Genomic DNA, 16,112 nt, shown 5'->3' on the forward strand with positions numbered 1-16,112 from the left:
GTAAATGAGGCTGGGAGGACTTGAGCCATCCTCGACTAGCACCCCATCTTTCAACTAACCCAATCTAGCGCCCCAAACTCAGCCAAAGTTACCCTAGATCTCTAACTTCCATCCTACTAGTCGTCCTCCCTGACGCCCATCAGGCTCCTTCCTGTTCCCCACACTATCCCCACAAACCCCTAAAATAAGCAGTCACACTGGGTTAGAAAACAACTGGAACTTTATGGCAGTGTGGTGTTCTTTCCTGGGGTCAGTGCCTGAGAAATACCCCTTGAAAACTTCCCATCCCCTGAACAGTGGGGTCACCACCCCTCTGGAGCTGAACTTTCTTTCGATGCCAGAGGAGGATCTGTGCATGGCTGAGGGTCTGTAGATTAGACCCCAGGGTCTCCTGGACGGACCCCCAAGGCCAAAGGGTCTAAAATCAGGATTCTGAATCTGGTGGACACCTCCTCACACCCTTCCCTGGAGCAGCTGCCTCCGGAATGGCTCAAAGTCCTCGGGCACTGTGTCTGAGGAAGGGGAAATGAGGAAGGTCAGGGGACCAGGCCCTTGCACAGGGCAAATGATCAGGGCAGGTTGATCTCGGTCTAGAGCCTCACCATTGCATCGATATTGGAGATTGGACCAAATGATGTTTTCTTGGGAGAAGCAGAATACACCAAGACGCCCCCCTCGCATGGATGTGTCAATGATCACCCCAGAATCCGCCACTAGTTGGGGACCCTCATAGAGCTTCACCCTGCCCAAGATAGGGGTGTTCATTGGTGCCGGGGTGCCAGTGGGCACTGTGCCACCATGCTCAGGCCCTCTTATCCCCAATGCCCTTAGAGCTCACCAGGCCTGAAAGAGAAGGGAGGGAGGGGGAGGGAGAAAGGAAAGGGGAGGGAAGGGGGAGTGCTTTTCTCAGGCCTGGGGCCCCTGGCTCTTTGTCCAGCCCCCTTTGCATCTCAAAGCACCAGCCGCATTCCTAGCGAGGATTGGGTTGCCAAGACGATGAGCACAATGGGCTGGGGGGTGAAGTCACCCGCTTCCCAGGCTCTAGTCTACCCCCCCCCTTATCCCCTGCCCTGGCCCCCCACAGCCCCAGGCACCTTAAAGGGGAATCAACCCAGGTCCGTTGACTCTGGGCTCTTGGCCATAGAAAGTCCAACCTCTAGGAGACCCATTTCCCCTCCCTTCCCTGTCATCCAGCTTTTTCCAGTCAGCAGTTCCAACTTTCTACTAACTAGGAGCACTCATCTGAGGAAAATTGCAAAGTTGTAGACAAAGTGCTGAACTGAGAGGCTTCGGCTCTGCCACTAAGAGCTGTGACATCTTAGGCCCTTCTCTGGGCCTCTCTGCTGTAAATGGGCCTTCCAGGTCAGTCACTTTGAGGAAGCATGATCTGGGTTGGACCAGTGAAGGGGCTGGATAGAACATGCCCTCCACAGACTGGTCTGGGGTTTAGAGACTCCCAGAGAACTGCAAAGGGCATCTAGCCCAATGCCCTCATTTTCCAGAGGGGAAAATGGGGCCCAAAGGAGGAATGACTTGCCCAGCATCGTATACTGATCCTCGGCAGCACCAGCGCCAGAGCTCAGGCTGCCTGATGTTTGGAGGAGAGCAGGGCCAAGGCAGCACGTCTGTGGTGAGAGGGGAGATGGAGAGAAGTGTCCCCAGTTCCAACCCATGGCACCAAGAAATTGAGTAGAAAGGAGGTCACCGATGAGGCCCCGCTAAAGAGAAGGGAAAAGACAGACCTGGGGTCCCCCAGGAGGGCTCAGGCCCTCGCCTCACCGAATGTAGCCAACTTGAGGCCGGTGCAACAGCTGCCAGCGGTAGGAGGTCTTGTCACGCCAGCCCACGTTTCGTGGGTCAGTCCACAGCAGTCGTACCTGATCAGGGGTGTGGCCGGTATGCCACAGGGCATTCCGGAGATGCTCACCTGGGCCAGACGTTGATGTCACTGCCTATTGGGGGGTGGGGGTGGGGATTGACAGAGACAGTGGGTCACCCACTGGGACCGGAGGGGGGGAAACAGGTTGGTAAGTACAGGCGGAAAAGGGAGTCCGGATGGTTGGGAAAAGGCTCTGAAGCCCCAGAACTGACCTCCAGGAAACAGGGGAGGTCCTGGGGTTGGGAGAGAGGCTTTGGGGAAGGGTTCTGGGCAGCTGGGAGACCTTGAGCTGCAGTCCGGGCTGGGCAACGGCCCGGAAAGGTGTGGCCTGCCAGTAGGTCTGCTCTGTCTGCTTCCACATGACCACGTAGAAGCGGCCGCTGTCCTGGTAGCTGAAGAGAAAGCCTGCATAGTCATCATCAGTCACCGTGTTTACGTGGAAGGTGCCTTCAAAGTCCACACCATTGAAGGCTGTATACCCTGTTGGGGGGGAATAAAGGTTGGGGACAGAAAGGTAGCTAGTAGCAGAGAGAGAACAGGGCCTGGGCTGGGGTGGGGGGTGGGAAGGGATGCCTGCTCTATGTGTTGCCAGCTTGTCCACCGCCTTCTCTCTCCCCTTTACCCATCCTCCCTCTCTGTCTCCATTCCCACCTTGTTCTGCCCCTGTAGGATTCCTCTGTTTAGAAACTACTGAACTGAGTGACCAACTCTTACATACCAACTGCCAGGCCGGGGTCACTGTTCATGGTCTGAACGATTTCCATGCCCTGGTGTTGTGTGGTAAAGAAGAGAGCCCTGATCCAGGTGCACCACCCCTCCTAGGCCCCACCTGGCAGTCTGATCTGACAGCACCTGCCCAGCCCACCGCCCTGTGTACCTGGTTGAGCACGACCCAGTTTGGATCAATCTGAGCGTCACCCTCTGGATCCAAGACGACAGTCTGATAGGCCCGAAAGTCTGTGAGGGTTACCTCTGCACTTTCAGGACACACATCCAAGGGATCGTCTACGGTGTCATTGTCAAAGTCATCCTCACACACATCACCTACGCCATTGCCTAGGCAAAGGGAGGCTAGATGCTCAGGGAGGTCCTGGCTGCTGCCACTAGCCAGCACCATCACCTCTTTGGCCTTGCATTCCTGACTCCATCCCCCACCCCCACCCCAACCCGTCTTCACTCCTCAGCAGGCTTGCCCCCCGTTAGTGCACCCCACTGTGGGACCCCAGCCTTACCATCTGAATCCTTCTGATTGGGATTGGGCACCAAGCGACAGTTATCAGGACCAGGAGGCACATAATCTGGGACACCATCATTGTCATCATCCCCATCACACTCATCTCCCAGTCCATCATTATCCGAGTCCAGCTGAGAGCTATTGGGCAGCTGTGGGCAGTTGTCCTTGGTGTCCTGATGCCCATCCCCATCACTGCACAGAAGAGGAAGCACCCAACAAAGGCTCTCACCATACCGCATTTCCCCCTTCTCTTCTGTTTAAGAGTCTCTCTGGGGTCTACCCTCCAACCAACCCTGTAGTCAGGCAGAGAAAGTGAAGGTCTTGCGGTAGGAACAGAGATAGACTTTGGGAATGACTTCTGTCTACAGCAGTAGACAGTTAAGGCTAAACCATACAAACAGTTGAGAATATACTAGAATATACCTTCCTCTGGAAGGCCTTCCATCTCTTTGTCAAGACCCTACCTGTCTTCATTGGTGTCGCAGACATCCCCCACCAGGTCACTGTCTGCATCTGTCTGAGAGAGGGGGACTTGTTTTCACCATCTCTTCATATCTCTGAAGAGGGTCACCTGATCACTTCCCACCCAGAGTCAGGGACTCCATCCACCAGTGACCCAACCCCTGCCCTGCCCTTTCCGTTCCCCTGTACCTGGGTGGGATTGCTCATTTCCGGGCAGCTGTCGCATGCATCACCCACCCCATCCTCATCCCTGTCTGTCTGTAGTGGGTTAGGGACTTTAGGGCAATTGTCCAATCCATTAGGGATGCCTAGAAGACATGTAGATAGCACAAGGTCATCATCAGGACATACCATGACATACCACACTCTCTCTTCCATGTTGGCCAAAGCCCCGAGCTTTGTCTCCCTACCCCAACTGGTCAGGAAATCTGCCAGGACCTTGCCTCACCCTCTTGACCACATCCTGCCTAACTCCACCCTACCGTACATTCCTACTGACATCAGCTGCAGGTAATCTCTCCTTCCCTCACCCAGGCTCACTTCTGCAAGCCCCCATAATTCTTCTAGACTTCCTAGCTTCTCTGCTTCATTTCCCATCTGGATGCAAATTCTACAGTTTTTTCAGCCATGCCCTCAGCCCCAGGCCTGCACCATCCCCATCCACGTCGTTGTCACAGGCATCCCCTTCCCCGTTGCCATCTGTGTCCTTCTGGTCATTGTTGGGGACGTTGGGGCAGTTGTCACAGGCATCACCAAATGAATCTGTATCTGAGTTCTGCTGGTCCTTGTTGGGGAACAGCCGGCAGTTGTCCTGGACAAGGGAGTGGGGAAGGGAAGGGTCAGGCCTCCTGTGAACCACTGACCACCATGCACCCATCTTGTCACTTATCATTGTCTAAGATTACCATCCCATGACAGTTCAATTGGTTGGCGCAGCCCCATCCACCTAGCTTCCATGTAGTCTACCTTAATCTAGCACCAGGTTCATGCCTCCCTAAATTGCAATAGTGTCTTCCCTTGGGAGCCAAGGAGAGGAGGGATTATGGGGCAAGCCAACAGAGACAGTGAGGACAGAAGGAAAGCAAAGGGAACCAGGGGCTGGAAGGGGAGCCACCTCAACATTCTTGATCCCATCCCCATCAGCATCGTCATCACACTGGTCCCCCACACCATCATTATCAGCATCTTCCTGTCCAGAGTTGGGTGTCAAAAGGCAATTGTCCTGAAAGCCAGGGAGAGGATTGAGGAGTTCTGGCCAGACCCAGCCTGGGGCTCCCCACCCCGCTCACCCATCCAGCCTGCCCCCTGCACCTGCTTGCAGTGTTTGTTGTTGTCCATGCAGGGCAGTGCCTGGTCTGGGTAGCCATCGATGTCTGTGTCAGGCCCACATACGTTCCCATTCCCTGCCCAGCCCACGTTGCACTGGGCCAACACAGAGGGGACAAGTTAGAAGTCTTGCCTGGCTTCTCATAGCCCATCATTTCACTCTCCACCAGCTCCTGTGTCCAGGCTCACCTCTCTTTCCCATGAAGGCCCCCATCCTAAACATATTCACCAGTCCTCCCCCCTTCCCCCAGATTCTCTTTCTTCCTTCCAAGCCCCAGGTCTAGCTCACCGAGCAGGACACTGCACCATTGCGTTCAAAGAGACAGTGAGCATGGACGTGGCAGGGACTGTGGGCTGGGCTGTGGCAGGTCCGGGCTGGAACGCAGCCCTGGCTCTGGTTGCCCAGGAAACCCAGGCGACAGGGACCACACTTGAAAGAGCCCTAGGAGTGGGAAAGGAGAGTCAGCTTGCCAGGCACCCAGGACCACCACTGTCCCTACCTAGGATATAGGAAGGGCATGCACAATTATATGCCAGGCATTTCAGTTATCTCCTTTAGGTTCTTGTGACAATCCTTCAGGATTTTTTTTTTTAAGATAGGGAAGTTGTGACTCAGAAAGGTTAAATAACTTGCTAAAGGTCACACAGCTAGTAAGAGGCAGAATCGGAATTCCAAACAGCATCTGCTATGTGTCGTGCCCTATGGAAGGAAGAGGGGAAGCAGAACATTTGAAGGGTAGGGGGGGTGGCTGCACATTGCCAAAGCTCCAGACATACTCAGGGTATTCAGCTCACCACGGTATTGGTACAGATGGAGTTTGGGTCACAGCCGCCATTGTTACCATCATTGCATTCATCAATATCATTGCAGACCTGAAGGGATAGACTTTGGGTGGAACCAGACCTAGGGTGGGTCTCCTCAGATACAGGAGAGGGCACTAGCATGACCTTATCTGTGCACACTCACATTAAGCCCAAACCCAGAGCTGGTGCAAAGTCAGCAGATGAGCCAGTGGCCTCCACCCAATGATCATGAGTCCCATGTCCCACCCAGAAGTCCCTGTCCTCTGCAAGGCTGAGATCCCTATTCAATAACCTGACCTGTTTGCTGGCCCGGGCATAGTCAATGCCCACACCGGACACCTGTGTGCCCCTGTAGCCTTGTGGACAGGCCTCACAGTGGAAGCCGGGCACAGTGTTGATGCAGCTGGAGCCGGGGAAGCAAGGGTCAGTATGATCACACTGTGGACAGAGAAGGCAACAGTGAGCCCCCCCTGGGAAACTTGGACCCCTGCTGGTGATCGCTTCCCTAGACTCATTTTCCTGTACTACTGTTTTGACAGCTCTCTACCCCCAGCTTCCCTCTGGGTGCCCCAGCTCCCTCTCTATGCCCCTAGCTATCTATCAAATTTCTACTACTATCCCAGCTCCTTTCCCTTGTGGCTCTCCAGTCTTTGCTCTGGGCCTCCTGTCTCCTTCCCTTCTCCTGTCTTTTTGGATCTCCACTCTCCCAAACTGCAGGTTCCTCTACTTCCCACTGACATTAACTCCACCTTCTTGGGTCTCTCCTGATCCTTCACCACCCCCAGCCTTCTGCCCTCCCCTACCTCATTGATGTCTGTGCAGTGGGTGCCATTGCCCCGTAGGCCAGGGGGGCAGGGCCCACAGCGGTAGCCAGGATACTCATATACTTCCATGCAGTCCACACCTCGGAAGCAGGGGTTGGGGCTGCAGTGGGAGCGCTGCTCGTGGAAGCCTGGAGGTGGGGGTGGACGTAGGCACAGTCAGAACCACTCCAAGGTCACCATTCAAATCTCCGGAAGGGGAACACAAGCCAGGGGGTGGGGAGTGCAGCGATGCTACCTGGCGCCCTCCTCTGCTCTCCCACTCACCGCACACCTGACACTCCATGATGGTGTTTCGAATCAGGGACATTTCCTTCACCTGGGAGACAGAAGGGTGAGGAGGAATCAGCTCTTGGCATAGGTCACCACAGCCCAGAATTAGTGCCACCCTTCCCTGGGCCACCCAAACCTGGTCTCGGATATCATCTCGCAGCTCCACCAAGACCTGATTGAAGAGGGTAAGTTGGGTGACCAGTGCCTTGGTCTGCTCCCCTGTCAAGACCCAAGGTGTGGAAAGGCTCAGAACTGAGGTGCCAGCCCTGCCGCTCCTTGGGCAATAAGCCAGCACCTGCCATAGCTGCTCAACCCTCTACCTTTAAATCCCACCCGTTCTTGGCTGAACAGGACTAAGTTTCATGCAGCTGCCAAAGCCTGGAGCCTCCTCACCTCCCACATGCCACCCCCATCTCACCGTGGCCTACTCACCTAGGATGGAGTGGAGTGCACTGGCCACTAGAAAGAAGAAAAAACACAAAGGGGGTGGAGATAAGAGGAGTCCAGCTGGTGAAGAGGAAGAAGGAAGAGAGTGCCGAAGGACTGGTGCCTCAAAATAAAAATGGGTGTAGGATGGTGGAAGAAGGCAGAGATGAGAGGCAGCTGGATGAGGGACCCTCTAAGGATGTTGCCTTGTGAACAATGAAAACCCAAATTCTCCCGGCTCCCATGCATGGCAGTTGTAGAAGGGCTCCAGGTGAGAAGCGACCCAGAGCAGAGCCAGGGCCTCAGTATATTCCATTCCTCCCCTCATTCCAAAGCTCCCCACCCCCAGAGCTCTCCTGTGAACAGTATGGGAGAAGTGAGAATTATATTTAGGAAACAGCCTCTGAAACACCCCTAACTGTCACAGTGAGAAACTGACAGCTGCCAACAGGAGCTACAAAAGACCTGAGACTCGTATTTCAGGCCACCAACACCAGGCAGTTAACGTTTTTGATTCCACCTGAGAGTTCCTCAAAGATAAACTTCTCTTGTGGTTCATTTTATTTTGGGGGCCACCGTGGTGGGCAGGATGACCTGAGCAGGAAGATTTTTGACCCACACCTTCTGAGAAGGCTGTATTTGGAGATCATAAAGTCGGAGGGAAGGAGAGTTGAGGTAACAGGGTCAGAGACCCCAGGAATAGGCAAGCAAGAGGAACAGGTGTTAGAGGAGAGAGGGCAAGGGGGCAGAAGTCACTGAAGACCACAGGACTTGGGTTCTAGGATGTCAGCTAACAGAAGTCCCCTTGTTACCTGCACTGTGGATGGACTCATCCCCCTGGAATGGACACTCACTCAGGGCTCCGACTCGGGCCATGGACCCACCCAGAATCATTTTCATGGATTCCACAAAGCCCTGTGGGGACAGGAGCAGAATGGGGTGGGAGGACCTATCAAGTTCTCATTAGTACAAACTGTTTCCCCCAAAACTCAAGAGCATCCTCCCTTTTGCTCACCTGCATCCTCAAATAAGCCTTCTGTCCGGTCCTAATCTCCAGCCCATTGACCTCTGCTGGAGGAATGGGGGCCAGTGCGGGGAGGCCAGCGTGATGGTCACCCAGTTTGCAGTCCACATAGAGCTGCAGGGCAGGGCTGGGTTGGGACGGACCTCGCAGTCGCAAGAGAGCCGTGTGTGTGCGCCCATCGGCCAGGCCTGCTTGCTGTAGGTTCACTGCGTGGATTTTGCCATCCTCCCGTTGGTACCGCACCAGCACTGCCCAGGAGAGGAGGTCAGTACGGGTGCTGGCCTCCACCCCCCATTTCCTAGGTGACCACCATCCCTTATTCGCCTACGCATCTCTCAATGCCTTGTATGTAATAGGTACACAATAAATGTTTTTTTCATTATTGATATACATTATATATTTACATACCAAACTGAATAATCGGTGGTTCACAATATCATTATATAGTTGTGCATTTATCATCACAATTGCCTTTTTTTTCTTTTTTGTGAAAAATAACATACAAGAAAGCAATAAATTTCAAAGCACATCACAACAAGTTATAGAATAGATTTCAGAGTTTGGTATGGGTTACAATTCCACAATTTTAGGTTTTTACTTCTAGCTGCTCTAAGATACTGGAGACTTAAAGGAATATCAATATAATGATTCAGCAGTTGTACTCATTTGTTAAACCCGACCTTCTCTGTGTAACCACAGTCACCTTTGATCTTTCTCCCACTCTTTAGGGGTATTTGAGTTATGCCCATTCTAACTTTTTCCTGTTGAAAGGGGCTGATGAATAAACGTTTCTAAAATGGATTTAGACACTAGGATCTCCTTATTCTTCAGTGGCATCAGAAGACTCTCTCTTGTAAGTGTGCCAGCTGGTCTGTACCCAATGAACTGTCCCAGAGATCTGAGGGTTCCTTCTGTATCACTGCTGGAGCACAGAGACATGCCTCCCCTTCCCTGCAGGTGTCCCAGAGTACACCATCACGTCCCTACAGACATCAGAACTCACTCTGCTCTTTGGGTATCTGGCCTCCTCAGGAACTGCCTAAACCCCATACCGGGTGCCCTTTGGTGCCTGGATGGCTTGCTGGAGCTATAGTCCCCAGTGGAGCCCAAAGAGAACATGGAGGGGCCTGGGGTGGAGGTGAGGGAGAGTGCTCAGAGGGTCACCACTGCAGAAAGCAAGATGCCCACCTTTGTTGATCTTGCCCACAATGGAGGCCTCCAGCCATCGCGTGTTGTCTTGGCGAGAGTAGAGGCCAAAGAGGACACCACCCTGCTTGGGGGGCAGGCGGAAGGTGGACAAGAGGTAGATGTCCCCAGCAGTGAGCAGGGCTGTCCGGATTTTCTCTGCCACTGCCGCCATCTGCCGGGACTCGCCCACAGTCAGCAGGTCAATCACTACCCAGGTGGGTGTTATCAAGGTCAGAGAAAAGGGTCAAATGTTAAGGCCTGCCCTCTCCCTCCAGCATCGTCCCCCCAACATCCATCCCTCCCTCCACCAGGCAGTATTAGTCACCTTCTCTCAACCCTTGTTGGTATAAAAGGACAGAGACATGGTGCCTTGTCTCCCCTGGTTACTGCCTGCTGAGGCTAACACCCTCTGGGGACCTGGGGTTCACTTAAGAATATAAGAACACAGCATTCTCACAAACTTGAGAAGCTCCCACCAGGTGGCGCAAGGGAGTCTCTGCTGATTCCAGTCAGGAGTGGCACCTGGTGCCCACAGCACAGCAATGGGAAGGCAGCTTTTCTTTCCACTGCTGAATTTGGCTTATTCCACACCCCAGTGCCCTCCTCCCATCCTGGGGAGTGAGCACACTTGCTTTGGGTGAGAACAGCTGCCCACTGAGGGCTCTGGCCCTCCCAAGGGCTGGGCTCCCTCCCATGGGAATGTAGGACTGGGCTCCGCTCTTCTGCCTCCTGTGTCCTGGCCAGTCTGTGGTTTCCCTTCCAGCCAGTAAAGAATCTGTGTCTGTGTCATCTGCTCCAGCTACCTCTCCCACACCCATGGCCATCCTACCACCAGACCTCCGGGAGAGTCCATACCTCTTGGTCCCCACCCCCACCTCATCCTTGGGTAGCCAGGAGCCCATGGAAATGCTGATCTCCCAGACCCTGGGGTGCCTGCAGATGCTCAGACATCAACTCAGCCAGGTAGCCCCAGTATCCAGCTCCTACGCCCCCAGCCTTGGCCTATACCTGACCCTGGCCAGCTCCCACCAATCCACCATCTCTGGTGTTCACTTCTCTCCATAATTTCAGCTCAAAGCAGTGTAACTCTCTTCTTCTGCCTGTTTCAGGACTTCCCCTCTCCCCATGCGCTCACATGTTCCCTGCTACCTGCAAATGGAGAGGAGGAAGGGAGGGGTCCAAGAGGATACAGACAGGCTTACCCTGCAGGTCCTGGCTGGCAGATGCAAAAGAGCAAAGGAGGAGAAGAGCCAGGGCCCCCCGAAGTTCCTGTGTCTCCATGCCGCTCAGCCGGCTCACTACCCCTGGCAGGCGGACGGGCTGGGAGGGGAAAAGGCTAGGCGGAGAGAGCAGGAGCGGGGGGCGGAGGGATGGAGGGGAGAGCTGAAGGGGGGGGCCAGCAGGCGGTTGAGGGGGGGCTGAAACAAAGAGCTGCCAATCACCCTGGAGGCATCCCCAGCTCCCGGAACCAGGGCCACTGGGCAGGAGACCTAAAGGCCTCCCTGCCTCCGGCCCCTCCCTAGTGGTCCTCTCCACTAGGTGCCTCCCTTTCCCCTGGCATTCCCTTGCTGGGGGTGGGGGGTCTTGGCTCTACCCAGATGTTACTACCGAGTGCTACCGTTTCCTGCAAGCCACAGCTGGGGAAGGCAGGAACTTCTGGCAGGGGCAGTACCAGACAATGTGCGTTATTCCACAGCTGGCATCGGAAGACGCCAAGGGAGTGGCCAAGACTAGCTTGTCTAGTGCATGGCATGAAGTTTGCTACTCTGACAGGGCGAGTCCTCTTTACTGAGGTGGGGGTATCCTGACACGTGCCTGTGACTCCATTTTCCCTCATCTCTAAGAAAACTTGAGTCAGGAAGCGTCCGATGGGAACTGGAAGGACGGTCCAGTGACCTCACAGTGGTCAGTGAGGGCAAAGTGAAGAAATCAGGATAGAGGAAAGGAACACCAGGACTGGGAGATGAGAGGACAGGCCAGAAGCCGGGGTCGAGGTTGAGGAACACTGTGGGTACTGGCGGGCGGGCCGTGACCCGGATGAAGCCGAGGGGCGCCGCAGCTGCGGTTACCAAGGCAACAGCCCATGAGCCCCCCACCCCCCCTCCAGGCCCCAGACCGGCCTCCGCTCTGGCCGCCGCCACCGCCCCTGTTTTGTTTCCATGGCGACAGGCGGCGCGGGGCCTGCTCCAAACATAACGCGCTGTGGAAAACATGCGGCTCGGGGGACCCCCCCGCAGCCCCCGCTCGGGGCCGGGCCCCGAGGGGCCCCGGAGCAATCCAGGCCACGTGCAGTTTTGCGAGAGCTCTGAGGACTGGCCCAGGCGTCCGAGGCCACCTTCCCCTGGGCTCGTCGCACCTACGGTGTTTCGGGGATCCCCTTGGCCGAGGCACCGAGACTCTCGGAGGCGCGCCTGGCCGGCAGCCCTTCCCCCGTTCGGGTGCCGCCTCTGGTTCTGCAGGCGCCCGCCCTCCCCCAAAGCCCGCGGCCCCGCCTCCCGCCCGCGGGCCGCCTCTCCCGCAGGGGGAAGCCGCGCCTCCGCGGGGGCCGAGCCGGACCCTAGGTCGGGAGCGGCCCGAGGGGCGAGGGCGGGGGGCGGGCCTGTGAGGGGCAGGGCAGGAGCGCGGAAGGAGGAGCTTCCGGGACAGAGGGCAGGCAAGATGGCGGCGCCCATGGAGCTGTTCTGCTGGTCGGGGGGCTGGGGGCTGCCGTCTGTGGATCTGGACAGCCTGGCCGTGCTGGTGAGGCGTGCCGCCGGCGCCCTCTGCTACGCCCTGGAGGACTGGGAGGGGGCCCGAACTAACCAAGCATCCTAATTTTGCCGGGGCTTCTCAGCACAGGGTGCAGTGGGGGAAACTGAGGCAGACAAAGAGCATGCTTGGCTAATAAGGGCTTAGCGCTCTGTGCCGTAGCAGCCTAGGTTCTCTGAAGCAAAGGAAGGGGGCCTAGTCAGGGGCTCAGGACATGGATTCTAGTCCTTGCTCGCCCGTTTACTAGCGCTGTGACCTTGGGGCAATCTCTTCTCTCTGGACGTTTCTTCCTCCGGAGGTTTTTAATTAGGTTGGACGATTTCGGAGATCTCCTCCGGCTTGACATTTCTGTCTTCTCAGCCCCCTTTTCCTCTTCCTCCTCAACGACATTTATTGAGCCTGTTGCTTGTTAGTCCAAAAAGCTCACAGCTAAGCTCAGTGGAAAGAGCTTTGGAGTCACACCAGTTTGCTTCAGCCATTCACTCACTCATTCATTCAATAATGAATTCAGTGTCTTAGACCTCCTCCAGTTACCAAACAAACTGCAAAGATGAATAAGATTTGGTCCCTACCCTCGAGTTGTTTACAATCTCATAGGGAAAGGTAGACTTAATAAAACAAATGAAATAAATATTCAGGTGTTGAGATATAAGTAGGAACAGGCCATGGACTGCCAAGAAGGGCAAGTCAGTTCCTCCTAGAAGAGATACTGGTTCCAAAACGCTTCTGAGAATAGGTGTTTACCAGGCAGATGAGAGGAGAGGGAATGGAAGGATTTTCCTGACAGTACTTGTAATCGTGGAACTGTTCTGAAATCCTTAGCCCTGTGGTGCCCATTTTTAAAATGAGAACTGTAATGCCTACCTCTTTTTCGTGAGATAACTGTAACACATAAGGCATGGGCATGTAGGTAGTTAATAAGTGTTTTTTCTTCCTGATTCCCCTGTGGGGGCCATGTCCCTAGCCTCTCCACCTTCTGCTTCTTTCCCTGCAGACCTATGCCAGATTTACTGGTGCCCCACTCAAGGTACACAAGATCACCAACCCCTGGCGGAGCCCTTCAGGTACCCTCATCGGGGGGGTGAGGAAGGGAGTATTCAAGGGGAGAAGAGGAGACAGACAGGGATGTCATGCAAATGCGTATGCATCAGCAGCTAAGGGTCTGGTGGGCATACTTCTTTCTCAATGTCAGGAACTCTGCCTGCCCTTCAGACCAGTCATGGAGAGGTCATCTCGTTGTCACACAAGATCATCACCCACCTTCGAAAAGAGGTAGGTGGCTTGGGTAGGGGGGCTGCCAATGAGGGTAGTTCAGTCAATTCAGTGCAACATACATTTATTGAGTACCAGACATATGCCAAACTAGACAAAGGCAACACAGAGCTTCAAGGAGTGCACAGTCTGATGGGAGAGACACACCTGTTATTGTAATACAGTAAGCAGTAGGCCAGAGATTAGGCCAGAGAGGGCTACCAGACAGGATGCCTCTCTCCCCAGAGAAGTACTCGTGGGATTCCGCAGTATCCACCTCACAGTATCCACAGGGTACTGTGGCAGGCATTCAGAGGCACAGTGCCTTCTGCCTGCTGGATGGGGAGGGAGGGAAGCACAGGCTGTTGACATGTGGAAGGGAAAGAAGAATGGACAAGAGCAGTTGGCTCAAGTGAGGCCTTCGAAGGTAGGGCTGGAGAGCGACTTCTAAGGTCCACGTCCCTATTTTCAGGACCTAGGTTGGACTGGATCTGGGGCTCAAGATGGACAAGGCAGGGAAGTTTAAAGAGTATTCTGAGAAGAATGGGAAGGTCTAGGCTGTGCTGTCCACTCTGCTATTGATTATATGACCTTGGACAAGTCACTTATCTCCCAGAGCCATAAGCTCCTTATCTGTAAACTGTGGGGTTTAGCCAGCATGCTTTCCAAGGGTTCTTCCAGCATTCGTTGTCTGTGATTCCAAGAGGGAACACATTGTCAGAAATGGGACCCTCTTTCTCATTTCCACTTTCCCAAAGGTGAAGGAACTGGAAAATTAATGGAGGCTTGAGAGGCATGGATTGGAAGGATCCAGAAAAAGCCAAAGCCCCTTTCAGAAACTGGCTACTACTCTGAGTCTTTATGTATGACCACAGCTTTTCCAGTTTCCAAAGAGTTTTCTTCTGAATTACTTCTTAACACAGTTACATTGAGTGAAAGAGATTATTTACCCCCATTCTGCAGAGACAGACAGGCTCAGATGTTTAAGGAATATGTTCAAGAGGTTATTTGGGGGGAAAGTTTACTCAGGATGTGAAGCTGGGCACTGAGGAATAGAGACTGGAGCCTAGGAAGGTAGGGCAGGCTAAGACCTGGGGCTGGGGGTGGAATGTGGGTGTAGTGGTGGCGCCTGGGCCTTGGAATGAAACAGAAGAAATAGCCAAGAGCTGGGCACTGAGGGAACAAGCTGGGGGGCCCTGGGCATGGGTCACTGGGCCCAGGGAGAGTGAGGATGGCATCCCTAGTTCCTGAGGCATGGACTGAGGCCCAACCTGCAGTGGAGCTCTGCTCTGCTAGCTTTGTGGTGTCTGGATCGGGGAAGTTACTGTTAGAAAGTTGCCGTCAGCAGGCATGCTGCCAGCTTTCCGTGGAAAACCTGGGAGCTGCTCCTAGTTTGCGGCTGGGCCTTCCCCCAGCCCCCACCCCACCCCCAGTAGGAGGGGGACCTTGACGACCAGCAGGCTCCAAGGCCCAGGCTTTATGCCAACAGCAACAGGCTACGTGCTGGGCCCGAGCATGAGGGCCTCAGCAAGGACAGCTCCTTGCTTTGCCTCCCCTATACTCAGAGGCCATTGAGGGGGCTACCAGACAAGATGCTTCTCTCCCCGGAGAAGTACTCTTGGGGTCCCCCAGTGTCCACCTTACAGATATTTCTTCTGCAGAAGTACAATGCCGATTATGACCTGTCAGCCCGGCAAGGGGCAGATACCCTGGCCTTCATGTCTCTTGTGGAAGAGAAGCTGCTTCCAGTACTGGTGAGTGTGCCCAGACCTCCCAGCAGCCATGGCCACCAGGGGAGGGGGCCAGCACTCACCCAGCCACACACAGGCTCGGAAACCCACCCTGAAGCTGGCAGGGACATGGGCTCAAGACCTGCTTCTTCCTTCCTACCTACCCGATCCAGATACATACATTTTGGGTAGATGCCAAGAACTACGTGGAAGTGACCCGGAAGTGGTATGCAGAGGCTATGCCTTTTCCTCTCAATTTCTTCCTGCCTGGCCGCATGCAGCGGCAGTACATGGAGCGGCTGCAGCTGCTGTGTGGGGAGCACGGACATGAGAATGAGGAAGAGCTGGAAAAGGAGGTACCCCTGGGACAGGGAGCCTCTTGTGTGAGATGAGCCCGAAGGCTGATGGCCAGGGATGGGAGTACCAAGGCGGGAAGGGGGTGCTGTGCCCACAGCCCCAAGCCCACCTTCTGTCCTCCTTACAGCTGTATCGAGAAGCTCGGGAGTGCTTGACCCTTCTCTCTCAGCGCCTGGGCTCCCAGAAATTCTTCTTTGGAGATGCGTGAGTCTGAACTCCAGGGAAATAATCGGTGGCTTGGAAAGAGATATAGGTTCAGATGCAGCCGCAGGGTCTGGAGTAACTAAGACCATTGCAGGGCTCTGGACATGAAGTCGTCAGGACAGACACCGGATCTGGTGACAGGGAGACTGTGTGTGGGGCTGGAGTCTCTTCAGTGGTACAGGAGGGTGGGAGGGCAGCCAGGCGCAGGAGGGGCCTGCAGAGCTGTGGGGCACTCAATGTGCCCTTTATGCAGCCCTGGGATAGAGTCCCATTCAGGGGCAGGCTGGCGCCACCTGGGGAGCCCTCTCCACACCAGGTCTAGAACTATGCATCCTCTCCTACCCTGTGGGCCTCCTGCTGCCCAGAGCCCACCTCCCAGGGCCTA

General features: G+C 54.9%; 3 protein-coding genes across 10 annotated transcripts in view; 1 reads left to right on the plus strand and 2 right to left on the minus strand.

The window, feature by feature from the left end:
- On the minus strand, positions 1–11,904 carry THBS3 (thrombospondin 3). 7 transcript variants are annotated; one of them, XM_077156364.1, is made up of 24 exons: positions 10,640–11,903; positions 9,763–9,864; positions 9,438–9,644; positions 8,241–8,497; positions 8,038–8,140; positions 7,232–7,258; positions 6,936–7,018; positions 6,794–6,845; positions 6,509–6,657; positions 6,003–6,143; positions 5,697–5,774; positions 5,191–5,343; positions 4,887–4,997; positions 4,690–4,797; positions 4,227–4,386; positions 3,765–3,883; positions 3,578–3,630; positions 3,112–3,305; positions 2,757–2,935; positions 2,598–2,646; positions 2,163–2,359; positions 1,780–1,952; positions 603–742; positions 3–512 (listed from the first exon to the last, which is right to left on the minus strand). In XM_077156364.1, exons 3-24 carry the CDS (start codon positions 9,607–9,609, stop codon positions 454–456), a joined length of 2,757 nt encoding a protein of 918 aa, XP_077012479.1. In that variant the 5' UTR covers positions 9,610–9,644; positions 9,763–9,864; positions 10,640–11,903; the 3' UTR covers positions 3–453. The 7 variants fall into 7 exon arrangements, 6 of the variants coding, with proteins under 6 accessions (XP_077012482.1, XP_077012477.1, XP_077012479.1 ...); XM_077156362.1 differs by lacking the exon at positions 9,763–9,864 and having other exon boundaries at positions 2–512; XM_077156363.1 differs by lacking the exon at positions 9,763–9,864 and having other exon boundaries at positions 10,446–11,903.
- MTX1 (metaxin 1) overlaps positions 11,522–16,112 on the plus strand; it is a 5,264-nt gene continuing 673 nt past the window's right edge. The window contains exons 1-6 of one of the 2 annotated variants that reach the window (XM_077156380.1): positions 11,522–12,176; positions 13,180–13,249; positions 13,378–13,457; positions 15,098–15,190; positions 15,340–15,522; positions 15,651–15,727. In XM_077156380.1, the coding sequence (XP_077012495.1) occupies positions 11,649–12,176; positions 13,180–13,249; positions 13,378–13,457; positions 15,098–15,190; positions 15,340–15,522; positions 15,651–15,727 (1,031 nt within the window). In that variant the 5' untranslated portion in view covers positions 11,522–11,648. The remainder of the gene's footprint in view (positions 12,177–13,179; positions 13,250–13,377; positions 13,458–15,097; positions 15,191–15,339; positions 15,523–15,650; positions 15,728–16,112) is intronic. The other variant, XM_077156379.1, reaches the window with a different exon arrangement.
- Positions 13,490–16,112, minus strand: part of GBA1 (glucosylceramidase beta 1) — a 17,619-nt gene continuing 14,996 nt past the window's right edge. The window contains exon 12 of the mRNA XM_077156372.1: positions 13,490–15,858. The gene's annotated coding sequence lies outside the window, so the exon portion shown is untranslated. The remainder of the gene's footprint in view (positions 15,859–16,112) is intronic.

This window comes from Tamandua tetradactyla, chromosome 4 (assembly GCF_023851605.1).
Source record: "Tamandua tetradactyla isolate mTamTet1 chromosome 4, mTamTet1.pri, whole genome shotgun sequence".
Taxonomy (NCBI): Eukaryota; Metazoa; Chordata; class Mammalia; order Pilosa; family Myrmecophagidae; genus Tamandua; species Tamandua tetradactyla.